The 23,862-nt window shown below is 37.8% G+C and overlaps 1 protein-coding gene across 1 annotated transcript in view; it reads right to left on the reverse strand.

The window, feature by feature from the left end:
• Positions 1-23,862, reverse strand: part of CLSTN2 (calsyntenin 2) — a 329,826-nt gene that overhangs the window by 83,132 nt on the left and 222,832 nt on the right. The window contains exons 3-4 of the mRNA XM_050308320.1: positions 2,019-2,214; positions 119-327 (exon numbers count right to left, since the gene is read on the reverse strand). Coding sequence (XP_050164277.1) covers positions 119-327; positions 2,019-2,214 — 405 coding nt within the window. The remainder of the gene's footprint in view (positions 1-118; positions 328-2,018; positions 2,215-23,862) is intronic.

Below are 23,862 nucleotides of genomic sequence, written 5' to 3' on the forward strand. Positions count from 1 at the left end.
ACTCTCTTGAGTTAACACTCAAGCCAGGTTACCAGGCAGTATCAACAGGCAATTAGACCATCTACAGAAATTGTTGCTCTCTGTCCCAGAATTAGGACTGTTCATTCCCCACACTCACCGTTCCTGTCAATGGCAAAGGGAACATCTGTGGTGACAATCTCATAGTTGCAGATCTGGCTGTACTGGGGGGAACAGTCCTCGTCTATGGCCTCCACCTGCAGGATGCTGTCATAGATCTTCCCCTCTGTCACAGTGGCCTTGTACACGCTCTCCTTGAATGCTGGTGAAAACTCATTGACATCCTTTACCTGGATGTGGACTACTGCCCTAAAATAAGAAAATAAGACATCAAAGACAAAAATTATTTTATCATGACACCTCACTAACAGTTTCTTTTCAAAACACTTGAAGAGACTAACAAAACATATCTGGAAAACTCTGTAAGTACCCATTAAAGTGAGACATTACTGAATTTCTATGTTTAATTTACCCAATTTAGTACCTTAACGTGGCACTAGGTTAAAGTCTATTGCCACTGCTCGCAGGGAGAGGACTTCATGGTGCTCCCTTTTAAAATCACTCTGACCTCTTAAAATAAAGTCAATGATACCATTACAGTGTAAAATGAGCAAAGAGAGAGGAAGAAAATTACAGTAGTCTTACATATTCACTGGCTAAAAATGGCCCGTTTATGAACCTTCTTCCTATTAAATAAGGCTCCTTCTGCTGATTATAATTATCTAATCCTTTAATTAGTTACAACACTGTACATGTAATCCATTGAGGTCTTTAGTATTTAATGAGTAAACTCTAAAGGCCTTGCTTTAAAAAAATTTGCTCTCTAGTTTGATAAGCAGAGTAACAGAGGAATAGAAGAATGAAAGGACTTTCAAGATCAGTGGCAGAGCCATTAGTAAAGGTTGGGACCCCAGACACTGTAGCTTAGTGTGGGGTTTACTGTCAAAATCACTACAAGAAAGGGTAACAAAGTCTGGTGTTGATGGGCCACATTTCATTTAGTTATTACACCCAAATTTTCCACAAGTGGAATGTACCAGTTTGTTACTGACATGAGAGAGGTAAACATAATAAAACTTAATACTTTGAAGCAAAACCTGTTCTGTGATTTGGTGGTTATTTGATATTGCAGGCTTCCTTCTAAATGTGTGTTCTTTTTAAATATCCTGAAAAACTTCAGTATGCATTATAGACCTAATTAAATTTTTAATTGTGCTGTGTCCTGGATGAGCAAAAGGAAGAATGATTACTACAAATCATTTATTTAAATGGCTCTCAGCAAAACGAACAATTTGTACAGCACTTATACATCTACATGAGAGTTAAATTCATCTTTAATGACAAATGGTCTGCAAATTAGTTCCGTGAATGAAAAGAGAAAAAGAAGGCCCTGTACCACTTAAACTTATGTAGGGAACTGGCTCCAGAATAAAAAGTATCACCTAGTGACCTTCAGTACACCTCTCTTTCAGAGGATTTTAGTTCCTCTGAGACTTGCTGTCCAAAAGCTGAGGTCAGTAACACACTGTCCAAAGGCAACACTGCTGCAGCTCAGAGACATGCATATACTAAAAAAAAAGAGGGTCATTTATCTTTTCTTATCTTTTGAAATGAGATGAACAGAGAGAAAACCTATTTAAAATTTGTAATTATTATTAAGAGTCAGCTTCCATGTCCTGGATGATCTGTTTAGTCAATGCATTTAATTATTTTTTTTTATAAAAGCAAGAATGGAAAAAAGCATTTCTCCACTTGCACAGGAATCCTATTAAAAGCTTTAAGTGAAACCATTGTCGAATGGGTCAAACTGCAGCAAGCAAAAAAGAAAAACATCTTCTAAAAGGAGAAAGGAATGAAAAAATGGGTGGGTATTGCAGCAATGGTTCATCTTTGTTATATTTGCTTTCTACCTGACAACAATATAAAAAGGAGACCTTCAATATACCACAGAGCAAACGTTTGCCTAAGCAAAAAAAATATTTCTCCTTATTTTCACCCACTTGTGAGATTTCTTCCAGTTGGTTCCACTTGGTCCTGATCCACAGTCATAGGCCTGGATGATGAATGTGTATTCCTTCTGCAGCTCGCAGTCAATAGGGCTCTTTGCTCGAAGACGACCTTCTCCAGACGTCTTGTTCAGCACAACAGCTTCAAAGGGCATTTCTTGTCCATGGATTTTAAAAGCACATATTTCACCTGGGAGGAATAGCATAAAACAATCATAACAGGGGGGTGTGCAAGTCTTATGCACTGGGGTGACACTTGAGAAGTTCAGCTGGATTTCACATGCTGCTACAGATGGGGAAAATGCAGCCTCAGACATCAGTTTATAACCTGTCCAAAAGGTTCATTAACCATGTGCTTGTACAGCGTGATGGGGAGAGTGCAGCTCTGGGCACTTCCCTCTTCCTCTGACATTACTAAATGGTTTCCTGAAGTCCTAGAGACCATTCCATATGGCACCAACAGCAACGCTGAGCTACATTATTTTGGGGATAAATTAAGAGACTGTATTTACTTAAATAAAACAGCAAAAAGGAAAATAGATAACATTATAGAGGTAATCTTTTTTTAACTGTTGTCACACCTTCCTTCAGCCACTTGAGCTGCCAGGTGGTAGCAGATGTTCAGGTTCTTGCAGTTTAGTTTCCCAACAGTGAGAAAACTAATGGTGCAGAACATGGGCACATTCAAAATATATCTCGCTCTATTTACAGATCTACATCATCTCTGGAACAGAAGTAGCTGAAGGAACACAGAAGAGTGTCCCTTTTGGACATCTCAGTCACCCACCCACATTCACACGCTCATACATGAATGCCTTCTTGGCAGCAACTCACTCTGCCTCCAAACTGTCTCCTAATATAATAGATCCATAGCTTCTCTCACAGGAATACTATATAACAAAACAGATGATACTGCAAAGACTAAAAAAATTGATTTGGACACAAAAGAAAACATAAAGAATCTTGTGAGAATATAAGTCTGGAAGGGGAAAAAAGACCCAGTTTCTGGTTATCCTTTTTTTATCCTTCATACTGATAGGAAGGATATGCACACTGAGTTCATTTTTAACCACTCCAGAATCCAACTTTAAAAATGAAATATTTATACAAAGACCAATGTGACTTAAATATTTTTATGACACATTAAACACATGCTCTTTTATGAGCAAGTCAGGTTCGGGACATGCATTATAGATTCAAAGCTGTCTCCCACTCACATAATCCTTTTCCATTTATTTCCAATTTACAGTTGCAGCCTTCTGGAAATCTCCTTGCCAATCATATCTAAGTCAACTGCCAAATTCTAAATTAACTCTGAATCTATGACCTCTAATTCAGGCCTGGCTCCTCTTTCTCTACTCCTATTATAATATATTGTTTATTTTTATAGAAGAGAGCAGACAGTGGCTTTATAAAAGCGCTGGAGTTCACAATTCCTATTATAGGTGATACAGAAAAAATGGCAAGGGTGTGTGTGCAGGGAGGGTGGGGATTAGGTACATTTAGAGTATAAACACAGGCTTTTTAGGATATTCCCTCAACTGCCATAACATAGGTTTCCCTTTATTATAACAGGAGCTGAAGCTTTGCTCAGTCTTACACTGACATTTAGGCAGATGAATCCCAGGCATACCAGTTGCAATTAATCCTGTGAATGTCTTTATGGGACCAGAACACAGCTGTTTTAGCAATTATGAGGTACTGGAAAAGTATATTAAGTACTTTTTTGAATATTTGCTTGCTCCAACCCCTCATTCAAAGGGCATGAAAGGGCCACGTGGTTTCCCAGGACAAAGATGTGCTCTTTTCCAGGCTCTCTCTTGTTTACCCTCCATGAGCCCAAATATTTGGGTCACAGAAGAAGGAAAGGATCTTACCCTGAGAATCAGCCCTTGAAAAAAACAAATATTTTGCTTACCTATAAAAACAGGCTCCAAAATGTTTATGAACTGTGCACAGGAAACAAAGCATATCATTAAGAGAGGGTTCAAGTGAAGCAGCTTGTTCAGCTTTAATTGTGGGCACTGATCACTGAGTTTAAATCTTAGTTTACACCTTCAAAAAAAATTATCCAAGTTTCTTTGAAACTTCAAAATGAAACATTCATCCAAAATTATATTGGGGATTTCAATTTTATTTTAATTGAATACAAAAACCACCAGTGTAAAGGCAGGAAGGCTAATGGAAAATACTATTTGTTGTGTTCTATAAAACTGGCCTTTGTAGTTTCTTAATAAAGTTTTCCTCAGATGCACAATTCATCAGGAGAAATCCTCACTTCAGTGTTTTGTGTTTATTATTTTATTGATTCACTGTTTGATTGCAAACAATACAGCATTTGCAGACATTCAAGCTACTGTTCTTAAAAAAAATAGAAATAGCTCAGGGTATAAAAAAGTTCTCTCAGCCCCAATCCGAACATTTATCACTTTTTCCTCTCCAAACACAGAGGCCTGATGCAAAGCAATCACAGAAGCAACACACGTTCCAATTAGTTCTCAGCAAATATTTTAGAAGTCTTTATATCCCACTCCTATTCTAGACACTCCAGCTTTATATAAAACTCTAATTTTATCTTTATATCCCCACTTGCCAAATATAAAATAATGACAGCTGCCTGGATATGGTGAGATATTTGTAAACACACTACAAAAAGCCCACACACACTTCCAGAATGTGGCTACAGCAAACTATTAATATGAAAACAACTGTAAATGGTTTTAAAAACTAGGTGATTTTTTTTTCTCAAAGAAAGATTCTACTGCTGTTTCCAAAGAAATGAGTTAACACTGTTGAAAAATGAAAATGTATAGTTTCATAATGCTTTTTAAAAGGTATCTTAATGATTATATTTCAAATGGAAACAATAACAGAGTTTTAACAAAACAGAAAATTAAATAAGGCCCACCTTTATACTGCAGGACACACACATTGACAGATATATAGAACTACTACCAGTAGACATTACAAATAGTGTCTTTAAAATATAACAGGTACTATTTCTAATCGTTAATGGCTTTATTTCAACCCAGCTGAGCTAACCCCAGACCTCCATGATGCCAATGGGAATTGTGCCAATCTTATCTTATTTCCTGGGTTCCCAGGTAAGAATGGTTGAGTAACTCATTGGAGGAAAAGGAGATTGGGTTTCTCTCTCATTCAGACTCACCACTTAAGTTGTGAGTCTCACCACTCAGGACTTTGGCACCCCCTTCCTTTCTTCCCCTTTGCAAGGCTGGAATAATTAGAGTGCAAACTGGGACTCTGTTTTTCTCACAACAGACAAGACAGCAAAATAATGCACTTTGGTCTTCATTTCATTTGAATGGGTTTGGGAATGGGTGGATAGAGAATTTTGTGATCACAAAGACAAAAACAGTGGTGGCAGTGAGTTGCTAAAGAAAGGAGAAGTTGGTGATACCACATAAAGGTAGAAGCACATAAAGGTAGAGGCACATTCATGAAGTCCTATAGCAATTGTGTCCAGGGTACAAGGACTCCCTTTCTCCCATGGTCAGGATGTACATCCTGAGGGTTTTTTCTGGGTGCAAGGTTGAACTCTGTTGAGAGTTGTTTCATTTTAATACTAAATTCTGGACATGTTTTCTCTTTGAATCCTTCAGACTAAGGTTAGCCATAAGAATCTATTAATTTTGAAGTCTACATTACTTTAAGTTGAAAGCCTTGGTAGAGATCTACACATTACTACTGCAGGGGCAATAATTATATAATTTCTTCTGTAAAAATTATAATAGCCTGAAAAAACCTACTGACAGTTCATAATTTCTGAAACATAATCAACAAATTTATCCACTGTTTGGAAATTGATAAAGACATTGTTTCACACTGAGTCACATTTACACGCAAGATTTAGTGATTTTAAGCCTTAATCAATAAAACTGTATTAGAAATTACTGCCTTTTATACCAAACACATGGAAACCCTCGCTTCTTTCATTAGAAATAAAAATTCCCAGTGTTACTGTTTTAGGAACTACACACTCATTCACTTGAAATCAGTTTCAGAAGTTATTATTGGGCATTTCACAGCTACCTTTGCTTTTCCTTCAGCCTCTCATTACAGCAGAAATACCAAAGACTTCAGGTGAAAAGCTGGGATCTCTGACATTTCAGCATTTGCATCAATAGTTAATAAAAGGCAGCAGCTGTATGTGAATCAGCCATCACCCAGTGCTGGTTCATTCACAGTCGTATGAGGTTCAACAAGGCCAAGTGCTGGTTCAACATGACTGCTGCAGCTCCACAGGCTTGGACAGAGTGGCTGGAAAATGGCCCTGGGGGTGCAGGTTGACAGCGATAGAACATGAGCCAGAATGTGCCCAGCTGGGTAAGAAGGTCGATGGCACTTGGGCTGTGTCAGCAACAGTGTGGCCAGTGGGACCAGGGCACTGATTGCCCCCTGTACCGGGCACTGGTGAGGCCAGACCTCGAATCCTGAGTTCAGTTTTGGGCCCCTCGTGACAAGAAAGGCATTGAGGTGCTGGAGTGTGTCCAGAGAAAGCCAACAGAGCTGGGGAAGAGTTTGGGGCACAAGTTTGATGAGGAGCAGATGAAGGAGTTGGGGGTGTTTAACCTGGAGAAAAGGAGGCTCAGGGGAGACCTTATTGCCCTCTATAACCCCATGAAAGGAGGTTGTAGCCAGGTAGGGGTTGGTCTCTTCTCTCAAGTACCAGGATGAGCAGAAATGGCCTCAAGTTTCACCAGGGGAGGTTTAGATTGGATGTTAGGAAAAAAATGTTCACCAAAAGGGTGGGTCAGGCACTGGAAGAGACTGCCCTGGGCAGTGGTGGAGTCACCACCCCTGGAGCTATTTAAAAGACATGCAGATGTGACACTTGGTGGCATGGGTTAGTGGTGGGCTTGGCAGTGCTGGGTTAATGGTTGGGCTCAATGATCTTAAAGGTATTTGTAACCTTAATAATTCTTAATTGGATGCTTAGACAATCATAAAACTGCTTATGGAACAGAGCTCACACTGCTGTGCTCAGGACATGTCTATGTGAATGTACACACATGTATTTGTTCCTGAAACCATTTGTTAATTCCAGCTACATTTCAAACAGATGAGCTGTTTCCCTCAAATGCTATGAAATTATGCAGCTCCACAATTCAGAGATGCTACAGAAATAGTATAAGGGTCACATCTCACTAAACAGCAAACAGAGCACATAAAACCACTCTAAAAGCTTAACAAGAAAAAAAGTTTCAATTCTATCTTGTACCTCTTAGATACCAGTAAATCAAACATGAAGCTCAAACCTGCAGGAAACCTAAACTTCATTAGTTCACCACTGAAACAATTACTCATTTACATTCAAATCCTGTTCTAATTTTGTTACTCTCTAGCCTTTTATTATATTTCCATGTGTGTTTTTCTCAGATACACCAATCAACATAGATTTAGAACAAAGGTTGCAGCTTTATACTTCCTGAGGTAAGCACAGAGTCCCCAAAAGATCCCAAAGTGCATAAGAATCAAAGCTGCAAAATCACACACAAATCCACTCACACCTTGGAAGAGACAAACGCTCTGTTCAGGACAGATGCACATTGAGGTTCAATTCAAGAAAGGACAGGAATGCCATAAACAAAGTGTAACTGTAATCTCTGAAGTTTTGCATAAGAGTGACAATAACATTGCTTTTTCCTCATGTGGGTCCTTCAAGAATTTAATTCAGATATGGGGATCCATCATGTCATAACAGAGGTATCTGACAATCATCACTAATGAATCTTATTCATATACTGTGTGCCACCATTAGGCTTCCAAGAATTTTATACAAGGTATGAATTTGCTTGTGGTCTGACTTTCCTCTTGCTGTAACTGAAAGTTTGTCAATGGAACTGAAGTGCTCTGAGTACGAATCAAATCTGAATCTTTAATGCTTTACATCTCCCTCCTCATACAGATGGACACCCAAACACAGGCACACTGTTCTTCGAAAATCTGCCATCAAAGATCTCTCTTGGCAGTTGGATGGAAACCTGCAAACAAGCAGTGCAGTCAGGGCACTACTCAAGTTGATGTCTCTTTTCTCAGAAATTCAGCATGGACCCACTACGTGCAATCAATGTCAGGTTTCCCAGTAACTTTGTTTAGGGGTTGCTCTTTCTCTGGTTTTTTAATCTATCCTGCCAGGATAACAGCTGTAAACCAGTTTCTCTGCTGGAATCCTGCAAATATCTCCTGCAGTGCAGAGGAGATGACCTTTTGAGTGTCTCTGTGCCACTGGGAAGCTTTACTGCTCTGACAAGTTTTTCTATCACAAGTTGTAGCTTCTGTTTAAACAATTACAGAACACAGGTTACCTTTAGAAGGAGGAAAGGGCAGTTCTTTGGGAAAAGGAGGCAAAATAATGATTAGAGATGTAAAATATCTTTAAGGATAGGAAAAAAATTTAAGTAGGGTAGTAACTACTGTATATGCTTTCCAGCTCATTGAAGTCCATGCTATTAAACTCATGCTGAAATACTAAAAGCCAGCAAGAAATACTGAAATCCTAAACAGAGGGAGGTATTCATACCTTAATATAATACCAAAAATTATTGTTTCCTCATACCTAATTTTATGGGCAACATGCTCTGCAAAGCAAGAGCATAAATCCACTGCTACCCTTCCTGTTCTATGGATTTGAAAATGGAAAAAGGGAGAAACTGCACTTGCACTTCAGGTGATTCATTGTTGCCATAAGCTCACATCAAATGAACCAGACTTCATTCTTATGCTGAAGGAGGGACTCATTTCTCAGGATAAAAAGATAGTTCTGTGAGTAGCAGTGATATTTGGGTTTCCTCCTGGCTCCACAGTAAGTTTCCCAAGGAAATCACTTTAGGTCATGAAGACCCTCAGCAGCAAAGCACGTAAAAAAACCTACTCTACAATTTCATTTACATAAATCTTGTTTAAAAAGCGTAATTTTTATGGGCACACTTTGATTATAGTGAGGACATTGCTCTGTTGGAATACGCCCCCTGCTTAGGTGTATAACACATCACACTCAGATCTGCACAAGAGATCCCAGCACTCCAGCTTCAGTGATGGAGAACTGACATGTTTATTTGAAAACTGCAAAAAACATAGGGGTGGATTAGAAAAATATGTAACAAGGAGATAAAGGTTTGTGCACATAAAGATGTGCTTAATTAACTGATGGCTACGCATTTCTCAAACACCCTCTATTCTAAAAGCATAGAAATATAAAATATTGTCATTAATTCCTCCCATCAATCAAACCCTTGAATTTAAGCAAATTCAATGTTTATCAAATTAACAGTCTATTGCAAATAATTTCAAACATTTCTTAATCTTTTTTCTGAAATCTGCAAGATTAAAGAGAGGAAAAAAAAAAAAAAGAAAAGCAAGAAAGTATGATTTTAAGAACAATACCAAAAAGGTATACTTTTATAATCAATGTGTGGAGCTCCATGCCCACCTGCACCAATGGAAGGTTGTGTCAATCTCATGTTTCATGTTTGCAAGTATCCCATGGATCCAGCAGTGCATCCCAGTGCCATGGACACACTCAACACACACAACAGCTGCCCAATTCAGTAAGAATGCTGTGAGGCACAGCACAGTCTCTTTAACAGTTTCTCAGGCACTACTGAGAAATATTTGCCTTGGCAGTTTTTAGAATACCACATTATAATGAACTATTTGCAAAATTAATCCTGCAACAGTGCAGTTAAGTCTGTAAAAAAGCACATTACTTAAAAGGAACTTCATCCTCCAGGAGCTAAACTGAGCATAATTACACAATTCCCAACGGGCCATTTTCTGATCTGCATTTTCACAGGTGTCAGTGACAATCATAAACCCACACAGGTCATTGCCTTCACACACACTACCTGCATTATTTGAGTGCTGTTCACTTGAGGCTGCAACATCTGCAGTTGGTGATTGCAGCAGATGAAACATCCCTTTGCTTCAGACAGTCATCTTCCAGTAAACACAGAAGTCCAGATGCTACCACTGTCCTAATTCCGTGTTTGTGTCTGAAAGATGGATCATGAAGCTATTTCACCTCTAGATTAGTGAGGTCTACACTGAGAAAAATAGGAGATAACTTGCCTAGTGAGGCTCTGACCCAATTTACTGTGTATATCCTCTGAAAAAAAATGGACCTATTTTTACAAGAGTGACCTAAAGGCCTCTGTGTGTAAGATTAAAAAGGTTATTCCAACGCTTGCAATAATTTCTAGCCACTAAATACTACCGAGTTGTTAAAATGCTAAAAAAATACATTAAAGTAGCTAATGATGTATAACATGACTTGATTTTTAAACAAAATAAAGGCCTAGGATTAGGAGTGTTGGATAGCAAATATGTACTGCTTACAGAATTCCTACAGTCCTACAGGAAAATCTAGCAAAAATATTTCCTACAGCAGAATAGGTCCACCAACATGACCTGTTAGATTTGGCTCCCTTGTGAGATACACAGAGATAAATAAGAAAATGAACAGCATCATGTCACACTCAGAGCAGAAAATCAGCAGCTGTTCAGTCTAGAGAGGACTCATCAGACTGACACAAAACCTTACTTTTTAATTAAACCACTTTACCTAGCGCCCTATATCAAGGCAGACAATTTCTGAGATAAAGAATCTTGGAAAATATTACATTTATTAAAATTATTATTACTCAATAATTTTACAGGTATTGTTTTGGGGCACAGTTGGCTAATTCAAAGCACACAGTGAATAATCAATTAGTTTTTCTGTTTCTTTTGATTCTAAAGGCTTGAGTCAGATCTAACTTCAGAACCATACCAGCAACTCGGGACTGGCTAGCACATAATCTAAACAGTGGAATCAACCATGCAAATCAAAGGAGAAGCAAGGAGGACTAGGTCTGTCCTTCAAAAATAACAACCATAAAATGATTCCAAATATGTAGATGAAAATGGAAATTACTGTTTGGGCCTTACAAAAAGTAAGGCAGAACAAAACAATTGATCACAGGTTGTTATCAATAGAGCTTTGTCCTTCCTCCAGCATGCCCTTATTTTGAGATAGTTATTCCCTCTTTGTTCCCTCAGATTTATAGTTTTAAAGATCAGGTTGATGGGAACAGAATGCCATTGACAAGCGTGACAGAATCACTTAGAGCAATGTGTGGGTAAATGGGGCTCTGCAGCCAGTCCAGCAGCTCTGAGCCAGAGCCAGGCTCTCACATTCACATGGTGCTGTGCCTGAATGAGCAGGTGCTGATTCCTGCCTGTGTCATGGCTAGAAAGCCCGGAGTCAGAGCACTCTGGATGTGCACGTAACACTAGAAAGGACTGCAAGATCCTCCTGTGGTTTTTTTTTTGTTTTGTTTTTTTTTTAATTAAGTGAGGACCAAGAAAGTGAATTTTACAAGAATTTTCTCCAAAATGTGTATGCAGACATGTCAAGTTTGCAAACATTAGAATTAGAGAGGTGCAATGCAAAGTACCTTTGACTAATTGTGGAACTTTTATGGCATTGGTAGCCTATGAAGTGAGTTAAAAGGGAAAGTATGGGGTTTGGATCTTTTCATTGGCTTCTAATTTCTTGTTAACATGCACAGTAAAACACGTCAGAGATGCGTTAGGTGTCTCAGGACTGTTTTACCTTATGCCCATGAAAACACATGTGAGAGAACAGTGGGAGAGGTTAGAAAAGGGATAAAGACCTTACACATCCCCAAGTTTTCACTCATTTATTTACTCTGCTGTGGTCCCTTCTCACAGAAGCAGATTAAATAAAAAATTTAGGAACATTAATTTAATCTTGGCATGGAGCCTGGGCACAAGGGTTTAATCTGTGCATCCTGCAGACATGCAGCAAAGTAGAGCACTGAGTTTAATTGTTACAAGAGTACCATATGGTTCCTCCTGATCACAGCTTTTCTTCATTCGTTTTTACTTCCACTTGTCTGCCTTTAAACAATCTGAAATATCCAGCTCCTAATGTAAGTTTATAATTTGGACTGAATCTCTAGACATGATGAGTTACTTTGGACACAAATGCTTCTACTACAAAGGATCATCACAAATGAAAAGTAACACAGCCAAAATTACAGCACCTGTCTTTTTATCAGAATGGAAATCACACAATGAAGGTAATAAATTCATCAAAAGAAAAAGTAAATGCAGATCTCACTAGAAGATTATTTGCACTCAAGTTTATGTGGACAGAGAATTGCTATTGCTACATCTAAAAAAATATATTCAGTTGATCTTATTCCTCTGAGCCTCATAATCTTTTCCCCTTTTGTTCTGTATAGTTTATTTCTTACCACATCTCTATGAAGAAAAGTGTCAGTGCCTTTTGATACTTTGCTGGCCTTGAGCACAAGGTTGCTCCCCACCAGCACCAATAAGCCCTCAGTCAGCTCCAGCCACTGACCACAGCTCAGTCCTACAGTAAATTTCTGTATTTTTATGCAGGAAAGGTTTGCAGTGATTTGTCACTCACAGGCAGCTCATGAGAAAGCTTGTTTTTCAGACACAGAAATCCAGTGCCCAGCACAGCTTCGTGTAGGACTGCCTTCCCCTGCTCGTGCTCAATATTTGACACATTAGAGGTGTGAGAACCTGGGCTGCGTGAGCTGACTACCTTAGGACTTCCAGAGCTGCCCTTGAGCAACTGCTACTTGACATTTTGTTCCTTATTTCCAGCTTTTCATTCTGCTAATAACAGCACAGATACTGGAGCAGTAAAAAATCTCTGATTTTTCTGAGACAATAACTTATGTCTACTGAGAATTTAGTAAGATCCTTGATTTTTAAGGCAGGACTGCCAGCAATCACAGGTCCTGATATATTCTGTGATTCAGATGGGACTCCAGCCACCAAAACAATTTCAGAGGCACAGACCTTTGGCACAGTATTATAATGGTAGTGGGTATTGTGCTCCAGTAAATCTCAGGCTGATTGCAAACATGACTCTTTCATGTAATGGTCTGATTAGCGGTAGTATAAAATAACTTTTCCTATCTAGAAACTTAGATTAAGTTTTTATACTCTCAGACACAAAAACAGCTATAATGGACACACAAACCACAGCTGAGCTGAGCCTAAAAATACAGAACAACCATTAAGAACTCCATCGTAAAAACAGGGTCTCTTCTAAGATTTTTACAGTGGGATATCTTATTCCCATTAATTATTCAACAATGCAAGGAGGTTTGCTATTTTAACAGCAAATTCAAAGCCACAATGAGTTCAGCATGCTAGGGTTTGCTGCCTTTTATCATCTAACCCACTGAAAACCCTTCCCTATTTGCTCTGTCTCTTAGATGTTACCCTCTTTGTTGCCCTCATGCTTTCTCTCGAGCAGGAGCTATTCAGAGGGCAGCAATGGTGTTGTTCAGCAGCTTTGAAGATGATGTTAGTTTTTGGTTTTTTTTCCAATGTGAAACTAAAAACTATTTGAAACTTTCCATGAAACTGAGCTGTGTCAAAATAGCTGTTTTCCGAGAAAGGTCAGTTTTTCAATTCAGTCCTCTCAAAAACCCCATCAGCACTGCAGAAATGCTAGAAGTATCAAAACACCCACAAAACACTTCTACTTCAGTAAGGTTATATTTTTGATAAACCATATTTTTACCACCTCCATTATAAATATTTCATTACTTTGTTCTTTCTCTTTGATTTCTGCTCCCTTTGCTGCCCAATTCTGGCTGTGTTAGTCTGAGAGGTGCTCATGACACCACATCCACCTGCATTTTGTGCCTTTGCTTTTTAAAATCTTTTAGAAAAATTCCTCTTACTCGCTCCTTTATGCATGTAAGATTATAAAGGAGAATACCAGTCCTTCTGAAAACACGTAGCACTTGTCACAGATTATAATGGGTCTGGGATTTCATCCTTGGATTTAATTCCTATTTTCTACGAATTTGGAGCTCGTAGGAATTTCTAATCACCAGATTTATTGTCCTCAAGATACACATGATCTTGTAAACATCTCAGTACCTGGGGATGCAGCAGGGTCCTTCCTCCACCTTCTGCCTCTAATCAGCTTCTCAGTCACTTGTTGCTGATGCAAAACTGGAGTCCTGGGGCCTGTGCACATGGGAATGACAAAACCCCTAAAACTGGACTGAGTTCAATGGAATTGGATTCAACGTGGAGCAAACACGCTGTGGACACATATTTCAGTTTCATCTCTACCTGGAAATATTTGTGGATTTATGACCTACTGCTTTAAATTACTTAACATCATTGTTTCTTTTGGCATATTTTGCATCTCTAAGAGTTAAGACTTCTGTGGGAGTTTTGAGAGGTCTGAATTTAATTATAGACATAAGTCTTTGCATAGCAAACCCTTTTAATGTTTTATAATGTGAACTCCCAAGGACTGTTCTGTAGCTGGTTTATGAGCAAATGAGATATTATATTAAAAAAAAAAAAAAACTAAAAAAAAAGACTACCTGAAAATACAGTTGAAGTTAAAAGTACAACCTGCATCTTACTGATTATTTACAAATTTTGCATTGATGTCAAAGGCAAAAGTCAATGCCTTGCTGAGTACTGGTAAAATCCATAATTGCTAAAGGCTAAATTAACCTTGGTTAACTGAAGTGCAATAAAACTAAACCTTGTAGTAGAGAAATGAACCCAGATCTCACAGCAGCTGTTATGGATAATATCGCAGTTCTTACTGAGAAATTATTTTTGTCCTTAGCCTGTATTCCATCCCAACTTTCTTTCTGGAAAGTGAAGACTAAAGCTTTATTTTTTATGCTTTAAGAACTATGACTGAACTTTAATTGCAATTTAATGTTTAATTTGAAATTAATGGAATGAAGGATGCAACTATTAAAACCCAACATGTGCAATATAAAGCAATAAAAACGTAACACCATGAAAATTACACAATAATAAATCATTTAAGCAACTCAAAAAGTGTAAGTATATATCTATATAATTCCTATGTAGCTGCTCCTCAACAGTGCAAAGAAACACTTTGCAGTTTCTGAAGTAAATTATAACATTATTTTGAATATATCTGGTAGGTAACACAATGTATGTTATCAAGATGCGCAGTTAATTCAAAGCCAGTTCTGTGGTTACCACTCAACACTATTTAGGACTATTTGCATTTACACCTTCACAACTGGTCAAAAAGAACCTGGCTGTGGCAGTACTACTTGGTGAATGCTCAGCACTGGGAAGCAAGCTCTGTGTGGACACAGTTTTTAGAACAGACATTTACAGACCTGAATTTTGGGGTGACAAATGTGTTTCTGGAAGGAGGAATTCAGTAACTGCTTGTCAAGGAGTTTGTTGAAAACAGCTCCACTGTTAGCTTTGCCCTGAAAATGCCCATATATTTTGGAACATTCTGACTTAATTTAAAAAGTGGTATTTTCTCTCTTGGAATATGATGCAAAGTTGTCTTTAGAAATTACCAATAATGCCAGTACTTTCTGTACTAGTTTGTTTTCTTTACTCAAAAGTCATACCCTCTTGTTTTCATGACACAAACAGCCACTCACAGTTTTTCCTCCTATTACCCTGCAGCACACAACACTGAGTGAACTGGATCACGCTACTTCTTGCACATAATTAGCAGACTTGTTTACTGAAAAACTCATTTCCAGATATATTGAGTAAATGCTGATCCTCAGGACTTCACTGGAAACTGCAGGTGGTGACAAAGCCTAAAGACCAGGCCATCTGTCATAATCATATTTGAGCTAAATAACATAATTGTATAAACATTTTTAGGGGCATATTTTGAACATAGAGGGATCGAACAGTTGTCAGCGAGAGCCCAAGGAAATCTTTAATCACAGTAAATACTTAGATACAATGTTTTGCCTCTGTAAGGCTGGGCTGAGTTTATGGATGTAACAGTTAAAAAAAGCCTGTGCTTTGTTTGCAAACCGAACACAAAGGAAAATAATGAAACAGAGTGATAAACAACATATGGCTTTTAGAACTCAACTACTCTTCCTTTAGTACACAGGTCTGTTTGCAACTTAGGCATTTTTTGGCAAAATACACACCTGAAACAGTTTTACATGGACTAAACCACCTTTCCTGTGGAAAATCTGTCCCTGGGCTCCCCCACCCCACGACCTCTGTCCTTCAGGAGCCTTTCCAAGGTTATTCAACCACCACGAACAGACAGGGAGATTGGGGTAAGAAAACAATTATGACAGTACCTGATACCCCACAGCAAAGGAAGGCAAATGAAAATAATACAGGGAAATAATTAAATAATACAGGGAAGCAGCCACACTCGTGCCAAGGCTGTTGTCTGTAGCACAGAGTTGCACACAATGAGATGATGGGGGCCATTTCACAAAACCTGGCAACAAATGGGAACAACTTGGGTTCAGGACTGAAAATTGCCCACTTGCCCACCCACTGGTTTTCCTGGCTGCTCCGTGGGTCTCTGGGCAGGGCACTCCTCTCTGCACCAGAAAGAACCCAGAGAAGAAGGGTGTCCTCTAGCAGGTAATTCTCACCTGAGTGAAGTTCTTCAAATAGCCCAAAAATGCATTAACATCAGTTTTGTGGTGAATGAAAAATAATCAACCTCAATGGCAAAAAACCAGCAACAACCCTTGCTCATCCTCCCAGTGTTGTTCCACAATTAGCACATTATGACTGTCAAAATTACTTATCCAGATACAATGACAGCTCACTTAGCAGATTATAACTACTTAACCAGCCATAATTGTACAGAGATATGCAGCCAAGTAACCCTTGAAGAATTTTGAATATTATAGATCTGATAAATTAGATGATAATGAAAGGGAAGTTATTAAAGCACTTCTCATTTTTCACAAGTTGCGATTTTCAAATTATCAAGTATGCCAACTTTTACATCTGTAAATGGGGGGGGGGGAAGCTTCCCAGCTGTGGCACTAGTACAAGTTTGTGTGATGGCATCTGAAAGGAATCCATTTGGCATATCTCAGGTGATATAGCAGCTCCTTCTCCTCTTCATTGGAATTCTGGGAATTCTCAGAAGAGCCTGAGCATGGACACGGGTGCACCACAGAGAGCAGTTGGAAAAACAACAGCAATTAAAAACCAAACATTCAAAAAATTCCTGGCTCAAAAGGAGGTGAACCCTTGGCATCTGCTCCTGAACCTCAGGGAAGTCAGTGACACTGAGGAATAACTAGAACTTTGATTAATTATGGGCCAGGCTTGGTAGGTCTTTTGAAATTGTTTCTTTTGGTTTACTTTCCTCAGTGGAGCAAATGTGTGAACATTCAAGCACTGACACACAAGCTGCTTCCATGACCACCTCTGCCTAGATCATAATTTCAGTGATTTTTTTTCCCCATGTTGGGATAGAGCTGTAGATGGTAAGAGGGCAAGAGGAATCAAATATTTTATCAGAAACATTGTTTCTTTTTCACGGCTTTACATTCTGGGCACAAGGTAGGCAGATAACAGAACTGATAATGACCATTTTTGGTTTTAATGATGAACTGTATGATGAACTAGATCTCTCTCACATCAGTTCATTCATAGCATTGTTCCACTGACCTCAGAAAACTGTTCTTTATTTTTACAGCTGTAAGGGAACAAAATAAGCACAATAATCCCCAGTGACAGCTGCAAATGAGACATTTTGAGTGGAAATTTCAGAGCATTAATGCCTTTTTCTAATGTGAACAACACACCAACATTTATTATTTCAATAGTGCGTATACACTGTAAGTGTAAAACACTGTGCAAGTCTCACTGTGTAAATTCACTGATGATCTCAAAAGCATAAATGTTATTTTTACCAGTACCAGTCACTACTGCTCTGACCTATAAATCAAAATTTCACGAATACAACCACACCCAAAAAGTGATTCTGTTGTCCACAACAGAAGGATATGCAGGTGTTTTTACACAGTAACCATAGAGTCTGCCCCTGAATTATATTCTATTAGACTGAAAAAAAATAAATAAAATACAGACGTGGAAAAGATTATAAGACACAACCACAGCACGACTTTGATGGAAGCTTTGAAAGATCTTTGAAATATTGTGCTATGGAGGAATGAGAGATCACTTTGCTTTGATCATAAGGCAAAAAAAATCCTAATAAAATGATCAGAAATTCTTTAGGTAATACTGGATTTAAAACAGTGAAAGCACTAATTCACAACCACAAGAACCAACTTACCACAGAACTGATGACAGAATACATACTGCACATATACTGGCAGAGTGAGAAAAACCAATAATATTCTTTATTACATTCATTCTTTGCTCTCCAGAGAAGAAGTTCCATGAAGTCAACAGCCACCAGGCAGCCTATGTTTTGCTAGAGTATGGAAAATATTTAGTGACAATCATCCCTCACATGCTTGATTTCTGCTACTGAGTAGCACTGTTTGTAGAGTAACAAACCAGGCAACAATTATTGTGAGATACTCCATGTGTTCTCAACTCTGTTCTGTGAAAATACATGGCTTTGAAAATATATATACATATATATATGCAACAACTCAGGGTGGCTTTCTAGATTCTATACTAAATGTTACAATGGGAGAGAGCAGAGACTTATTTAAAATGAATGACACGAGTTCCTCACTCCCTCTGTAAAAAACAGGTAGTGAAGAGAGGGCAGTGACTAATCCAGACTTGTCAAACCTTCAAGGAAATAAAGAAACCTATAGTTTATGGTCCCAGTCCTTCCTCATGTAGGGTAAATATCAGATTTTAATGCTGTTAGGGAGACCCACCTCTTGGAAAGCATCTTTGGTAGAGGAATCAGGGAGCAAGACATGTATGCAGTTTATCTCTGAGCCATCACACAATTTTAAGGAAAACACAGAGCGGGGAGACTTTCAAGAGTCAGAGCCAGTAAACCTACCATACATACACCAAGGCAGTCATTGCACAATTTATTCTATCTGCATCATGATTTCCTGAATATAGACACACATTTTCAGAAGTAAAAGTTCTTAATTTTTTTTTTTTAAATTTCCCTAATTTTATCAACCCCAGGGGCACGTCAGGCAAGATTTTAAGATCTTGTTCATTCTGAATGAAAGGTGGCCATTCGTGACCCCTTCCCATCAAGGGATCACCTGAAGGACAGATTGCAAGGCCTGGAACCACCCAGAACTCTCTGAATCTGCACTCTCTGTCCTCTTGGGTATCCACAGCCTCTTGCCATGAGATGCTCAGGACACTAAAAAAAGTATTATAGGCAAAAGTGCTGTGCAAGCATTGCAGAGATCAGCATCTGGTCTGCAAAACCTCTGAGGATTGAAGGATAGCAACTCTATGCACAGAAGAGGCATCCAAATTTTTAATGTTTTACTTCAGAAAAAGAAACTTTTTCTAATATGTTAACTTAAGCATATTTAAAATGGAAATTTAAACGGAAATGGAATTTTGTGCTGGGGCACAATAAACATCAGAGCTACATCTCCAGTTTTATATAGTTATTCACACAATGGCTTTTCTTTAAAATACTTCAAAAGAAGTATCTAGGTTGATCATAAAAATCTATGTGTTATAGCCATTATATTTCTGAAACAAAAATTTTGTTTGATGTTTAAACTCGCAGTGTCAGCAAGATGATTAAAGGTGAAATGGATCATGTTGTTCATGGTTTAAATCAGACAAAAGTTCTTATTATTTAAAGTTCCTATTTACAGAGAGGATTCCTAGACCCTCTTTTGTCTTTTTCATAACTTCATTGGCTGATCTGTTTCCCTGTTGTGACTCCCTCTTCAAAAACATCAGCACAGATGTTTTTGATACAGATGTCAAAGTTACAGAGACACAACAGCCCTGTGAACAGCAGTTCTGAGCCACCTTCATTCAGTGTTCTGTTTACTTTCAATAAATGAGATGGTGGACAACACCACTCAAATTCCACCAAGTCTTCATCTTCTGAGAGAATCGATATTTGGACATGTTCAATAAACCTGGTGGATTCTCTCAGTCCCAGGTGCACAAACCATGTATTGGCTGAGCAGGACTTTATATGAAATTTCTGACTTAGTCTGAAAAATTCTTCAGGGTCACACCAGACCTGAGGACTGGAACAGCTTCTCACTTCTTCCCTGCATGACAGTTTCTAATTCTGACAAGTTAAAATTTCTTTAAACAACTTTCCATAAAGAAGAGCATTGTGAAAATGTGTAATGTGCTGGACACACTCACTCTCACATTTATAGCAGAACACAGCACCTTCCATGTAATTTTTTCATGCAATGGCTGCAGTCAGTCCATTCTTTAAGATCTAAAAGTAAGAAGCCAGAACCTACCCCAGGCCTTTGCACAGTGCCAGCTTTTTAAGGGTTTTCATAAAAGGATATGTTGTCATATGACAAGTGTGGTAGCACATAAAAGATTGCTCTTTCTTACCATCTTGCAGTAGATAAGAAAGATACAGACATCTCATTCTCTCCTCTGGGTGAGAGGACAATAAGAGTGACCTGGCAACCTCACTCCCTGTTACCAACCAAAGTTTTAATAAGGAGCCTCTTTTTCTTCCTTAAAACCAAAATAAACCCAACCAAAGAAAAGCTCTTCAGATGAGAAAAAGGACTGAAAAAATAGTTTAAAAATATAGGGGAAGGAAAAGACTAACCATTCCCACAAGACCCCTTCAGTCTCAGACTCTCCGTACGACAGATTAAGCAGTCATACCTTGATTTTGTTGGGGTACTTTGTTTGATTTGTCAGCTCTGCTCCAGATACCTAGTCTTCTGTATCTGCCATTCCTTTGTCTGATGTCAGGCAAAGGATCAAAAGACTGACAACAAGGAAAAGAGCTGGAGTGGCTGATCATACGCAGTGCATGGCATCCAATTATTTCATGCAGCTTGCTTAAATTATTCAAGTCCCTCTTCTGTTGTTTATCACCTTGTGAAGCTTTCTTTCCACAGTTTTTATGGCAGCTGATTTAAAAGCCATAAATACAAATAATGGGGCGATGTAGATTAATTGAGGAGTTAGCTGACTCTTCAAAGCCTGACTTGTTACGGCATTTCACATTCAAATCACAGAGTTCTGCCTGAATTGAATAGAAGCAACATCTCTCATACCAGAAGGCTGAATCGGATTGCAGAGGAATTTAGTTGCCTACTCCCAAATGATTTTGTTCTCTGTCAGCATTAACTTAACAGCTGGACCTCACCATTACTTTTCAATCTGCTCTAGCTGACAGCAGTGAAAGGTGCTAATAAAGAAGCAAAAATGGGTGAAATAACACACGGGATATAAAGCAGTCACAGCTCAAAGACTTGGGTTACTCATTTTCTCCCTCAACAATCTATCCTGCTCAGAATAAGAATTCAAGCACATTAAGGCTCTGAAACTGAAAGTCAGTTATTTTTTCTCTCTTAAAAAAAAATTGAAAGGAAAGATGAATGTAGAATGAAAAAAAAATTAAAGCATGAGTAACATTCATAGTCAAAACATAATATGGAGATAAGAAGTTTCCAATTATCATAAATGATACGACACTTTCTTTTAGAGAGTGTTTTTTGTGATGTTCCCTTCCTCCCACTTTAATTTTTTTTAAATACTTGTTATGAATTTGCATTATGTCCAACAGCCTGCTACTGAATTCACAGCATAGGTGGACATCAATATAACTGCTTTGAACCTACTTCCCATCTCCTGGCATTATAGATCTGCAGACCAGAGAAATGCTTGATTTTCAAAGGATTATTGTGAGAATGCATTTTAATGACTCATGAAAATTGCTTCACAGGAAACTCTGCCAGCTGAGCTGTCTGTCTGTAAACAGCCACCAACCAGGTCCTAGACTAGGAATGTCATTAAAAAGCTCATTTTTCTGTGTATTACACATAAATTTTTGAGTATATGCAGGTGTAGATCTTCCAATAAAAAACCCCACATCACACCCCTAGGAAAGAACATCTCTCTTAAGGTTTCTTTTTAACCAACTTTCAGCTTCCAATCAGTATGGATTTAATGTTCTCTTCAATATTACCCAAGACAGTACAAAATATATTGAGTGTTTTTCTTCAGATAGAACAGAATCATCTTCTTCAAAGAATGATTCAATTCTTTGCTATAGTTAAAGTAGCAGTAAATGCATCTTATCAGTGCAGCTACTCTGGATTCATTTTTCAAAATAGATTTCTGCTTATAGTGGTATTTATTTTCTGGTTCTCTATAAGTTTTCCTAGTCAACAGTTTGCAGTTTTGAATCCATTTTCCATACCAATTCCCCATAAAAGACTGTAAGCAATATTTTGCAGAATAAGAAATACAGCATCGATGACTTAAAATTAAATGAAGCCACTGGAGAAACAGTGAATTTTCCCCAAACCAGTGCCATCAAAACTGCATTTTAAAGCTGTTGGATATTTGCTATTTCAGAACAGATGCTTTTTATTTTTTTTCCCTCCCTAAACCTTGGTCTCTCCTGCTGTGCTATGGAAATCTCTGCACATAGAAAGCATCTGAGAAAAATAAAATATTTCCTAACCCCCAGGCTTCCTTAGACCCTTTATGGGATGTTGATTGGAGAGACAGAAATTGATCTTTAAGGTCCCTTCCCCACACAAACCCTCCTATGAATATGTTTCTGACAAAGAGATCCTTGAACCCAAAAAGTCTGCGTTCCATTAATATGGAACATGGACTTCTGAGACTTTGTCTAATAGACAGTTCAGTAAGAACAGGAGCTCAAAAATAAATTTAAAATTAAAATATAAATAAATAAATAAGGAACAAAACTAAAATAACAAAAAAATCCCAATCCCAACTCAAAACCAATAACAAAGTCCCACAGAAATTTAAGACATTTAAGCAAAAATAAAATATAAAAATCTAGTGGTTTAACTTTTAAATGTTTCTAGTTAATTGAGATATACTTACATAAAATGAGAAATAGGGATGGGAAAGAATTTTTTGTCAAACAGAATGTTTGAGGGATTTTTTTTTTTTCTAGATTAGGAGTTGTTTTCATTTATTGCAACTTAAAATGCATTCTAATCTCTTTTCCCAATTGTCCAGTTCATTAACTGAGGGAAAAAGTTATTTATAGGCTTAATGCATAACACAAAATTTCTGTAATGTGTTGGTGGCACCTTTGATATGTATGGACTATATTTAAGTTATATTTAAGAGTGCTGTTTAAATGAAATTACTTTAAAAAGGAAGCAAAATTTCCAAAGAGGAAGTTATGACAATAAGAAGCATGAAGAGAAAAAGGGAAAAGAGATGCTAGGTAATGAAATGTATTTCAAAATAATCATGGATTTTAATTTACCATTTAATTAGATACTCCTCAATTAGGAAAAAAAAATGAGACTAAATAAGCAGTGCATTAGGGGAAAACTATGCACAGTTTCGAAATTACAGTATGGAAAAATTAGATTTTCTCCATTTCTATGCAGTTCACTCTGCACAGTAATACATATTTTAATACTGAGCTTCAAAGGAGTGTCCTTAATGGCAGTGTTTCAGGTTTTTTTCAGGAAAGACAGATGAGAACTACATGGAATGGAAACACAATGGGAATTCTGCTATGCCAAAATATATATAATTCAATTAGCACACATGGCTGAAACCTCAAACAAAACTAATGAATTGCAATGTCCAATATGCCTTTAAAACAAGATTTAAACGAAGTCCTTATTAATGGAATAATTAATGTTCCTAGCAATTGACAGGCTCTGCTTTAGTTGCCATTAATTTATTCAGTTACATGACAGGTTGTTCTTTAGTGTACAGAGACTGACTTTGATATGTGTTTTCCATTAGGCAGGAAAAGGTTAAGCAGCAGATGTAAATGGCTATTTAAACCAAATTATGTTGCAGAAAATCAGTCAATATTTGCAAACTACTGCTTTTGTTAATAACTCTCTCTGCTCCTCAGTTCTGTGATAAT

This window comes from Myiozetetes cayanensis, unplaced genomic scaffold (assembly GCF_022539395.1).
Source record: "Myiozetetes cayanensis isolate MyiCay16 unplaced genomic scaffold, myiCay2020 scf13, whole genome shotgun sequence".
NCBI lineage: Eukaryota > Metazoa > Chordata > Aves > Passeriformes > Tyrannidae > Myiozetetes > Myiozetetes cayanensis.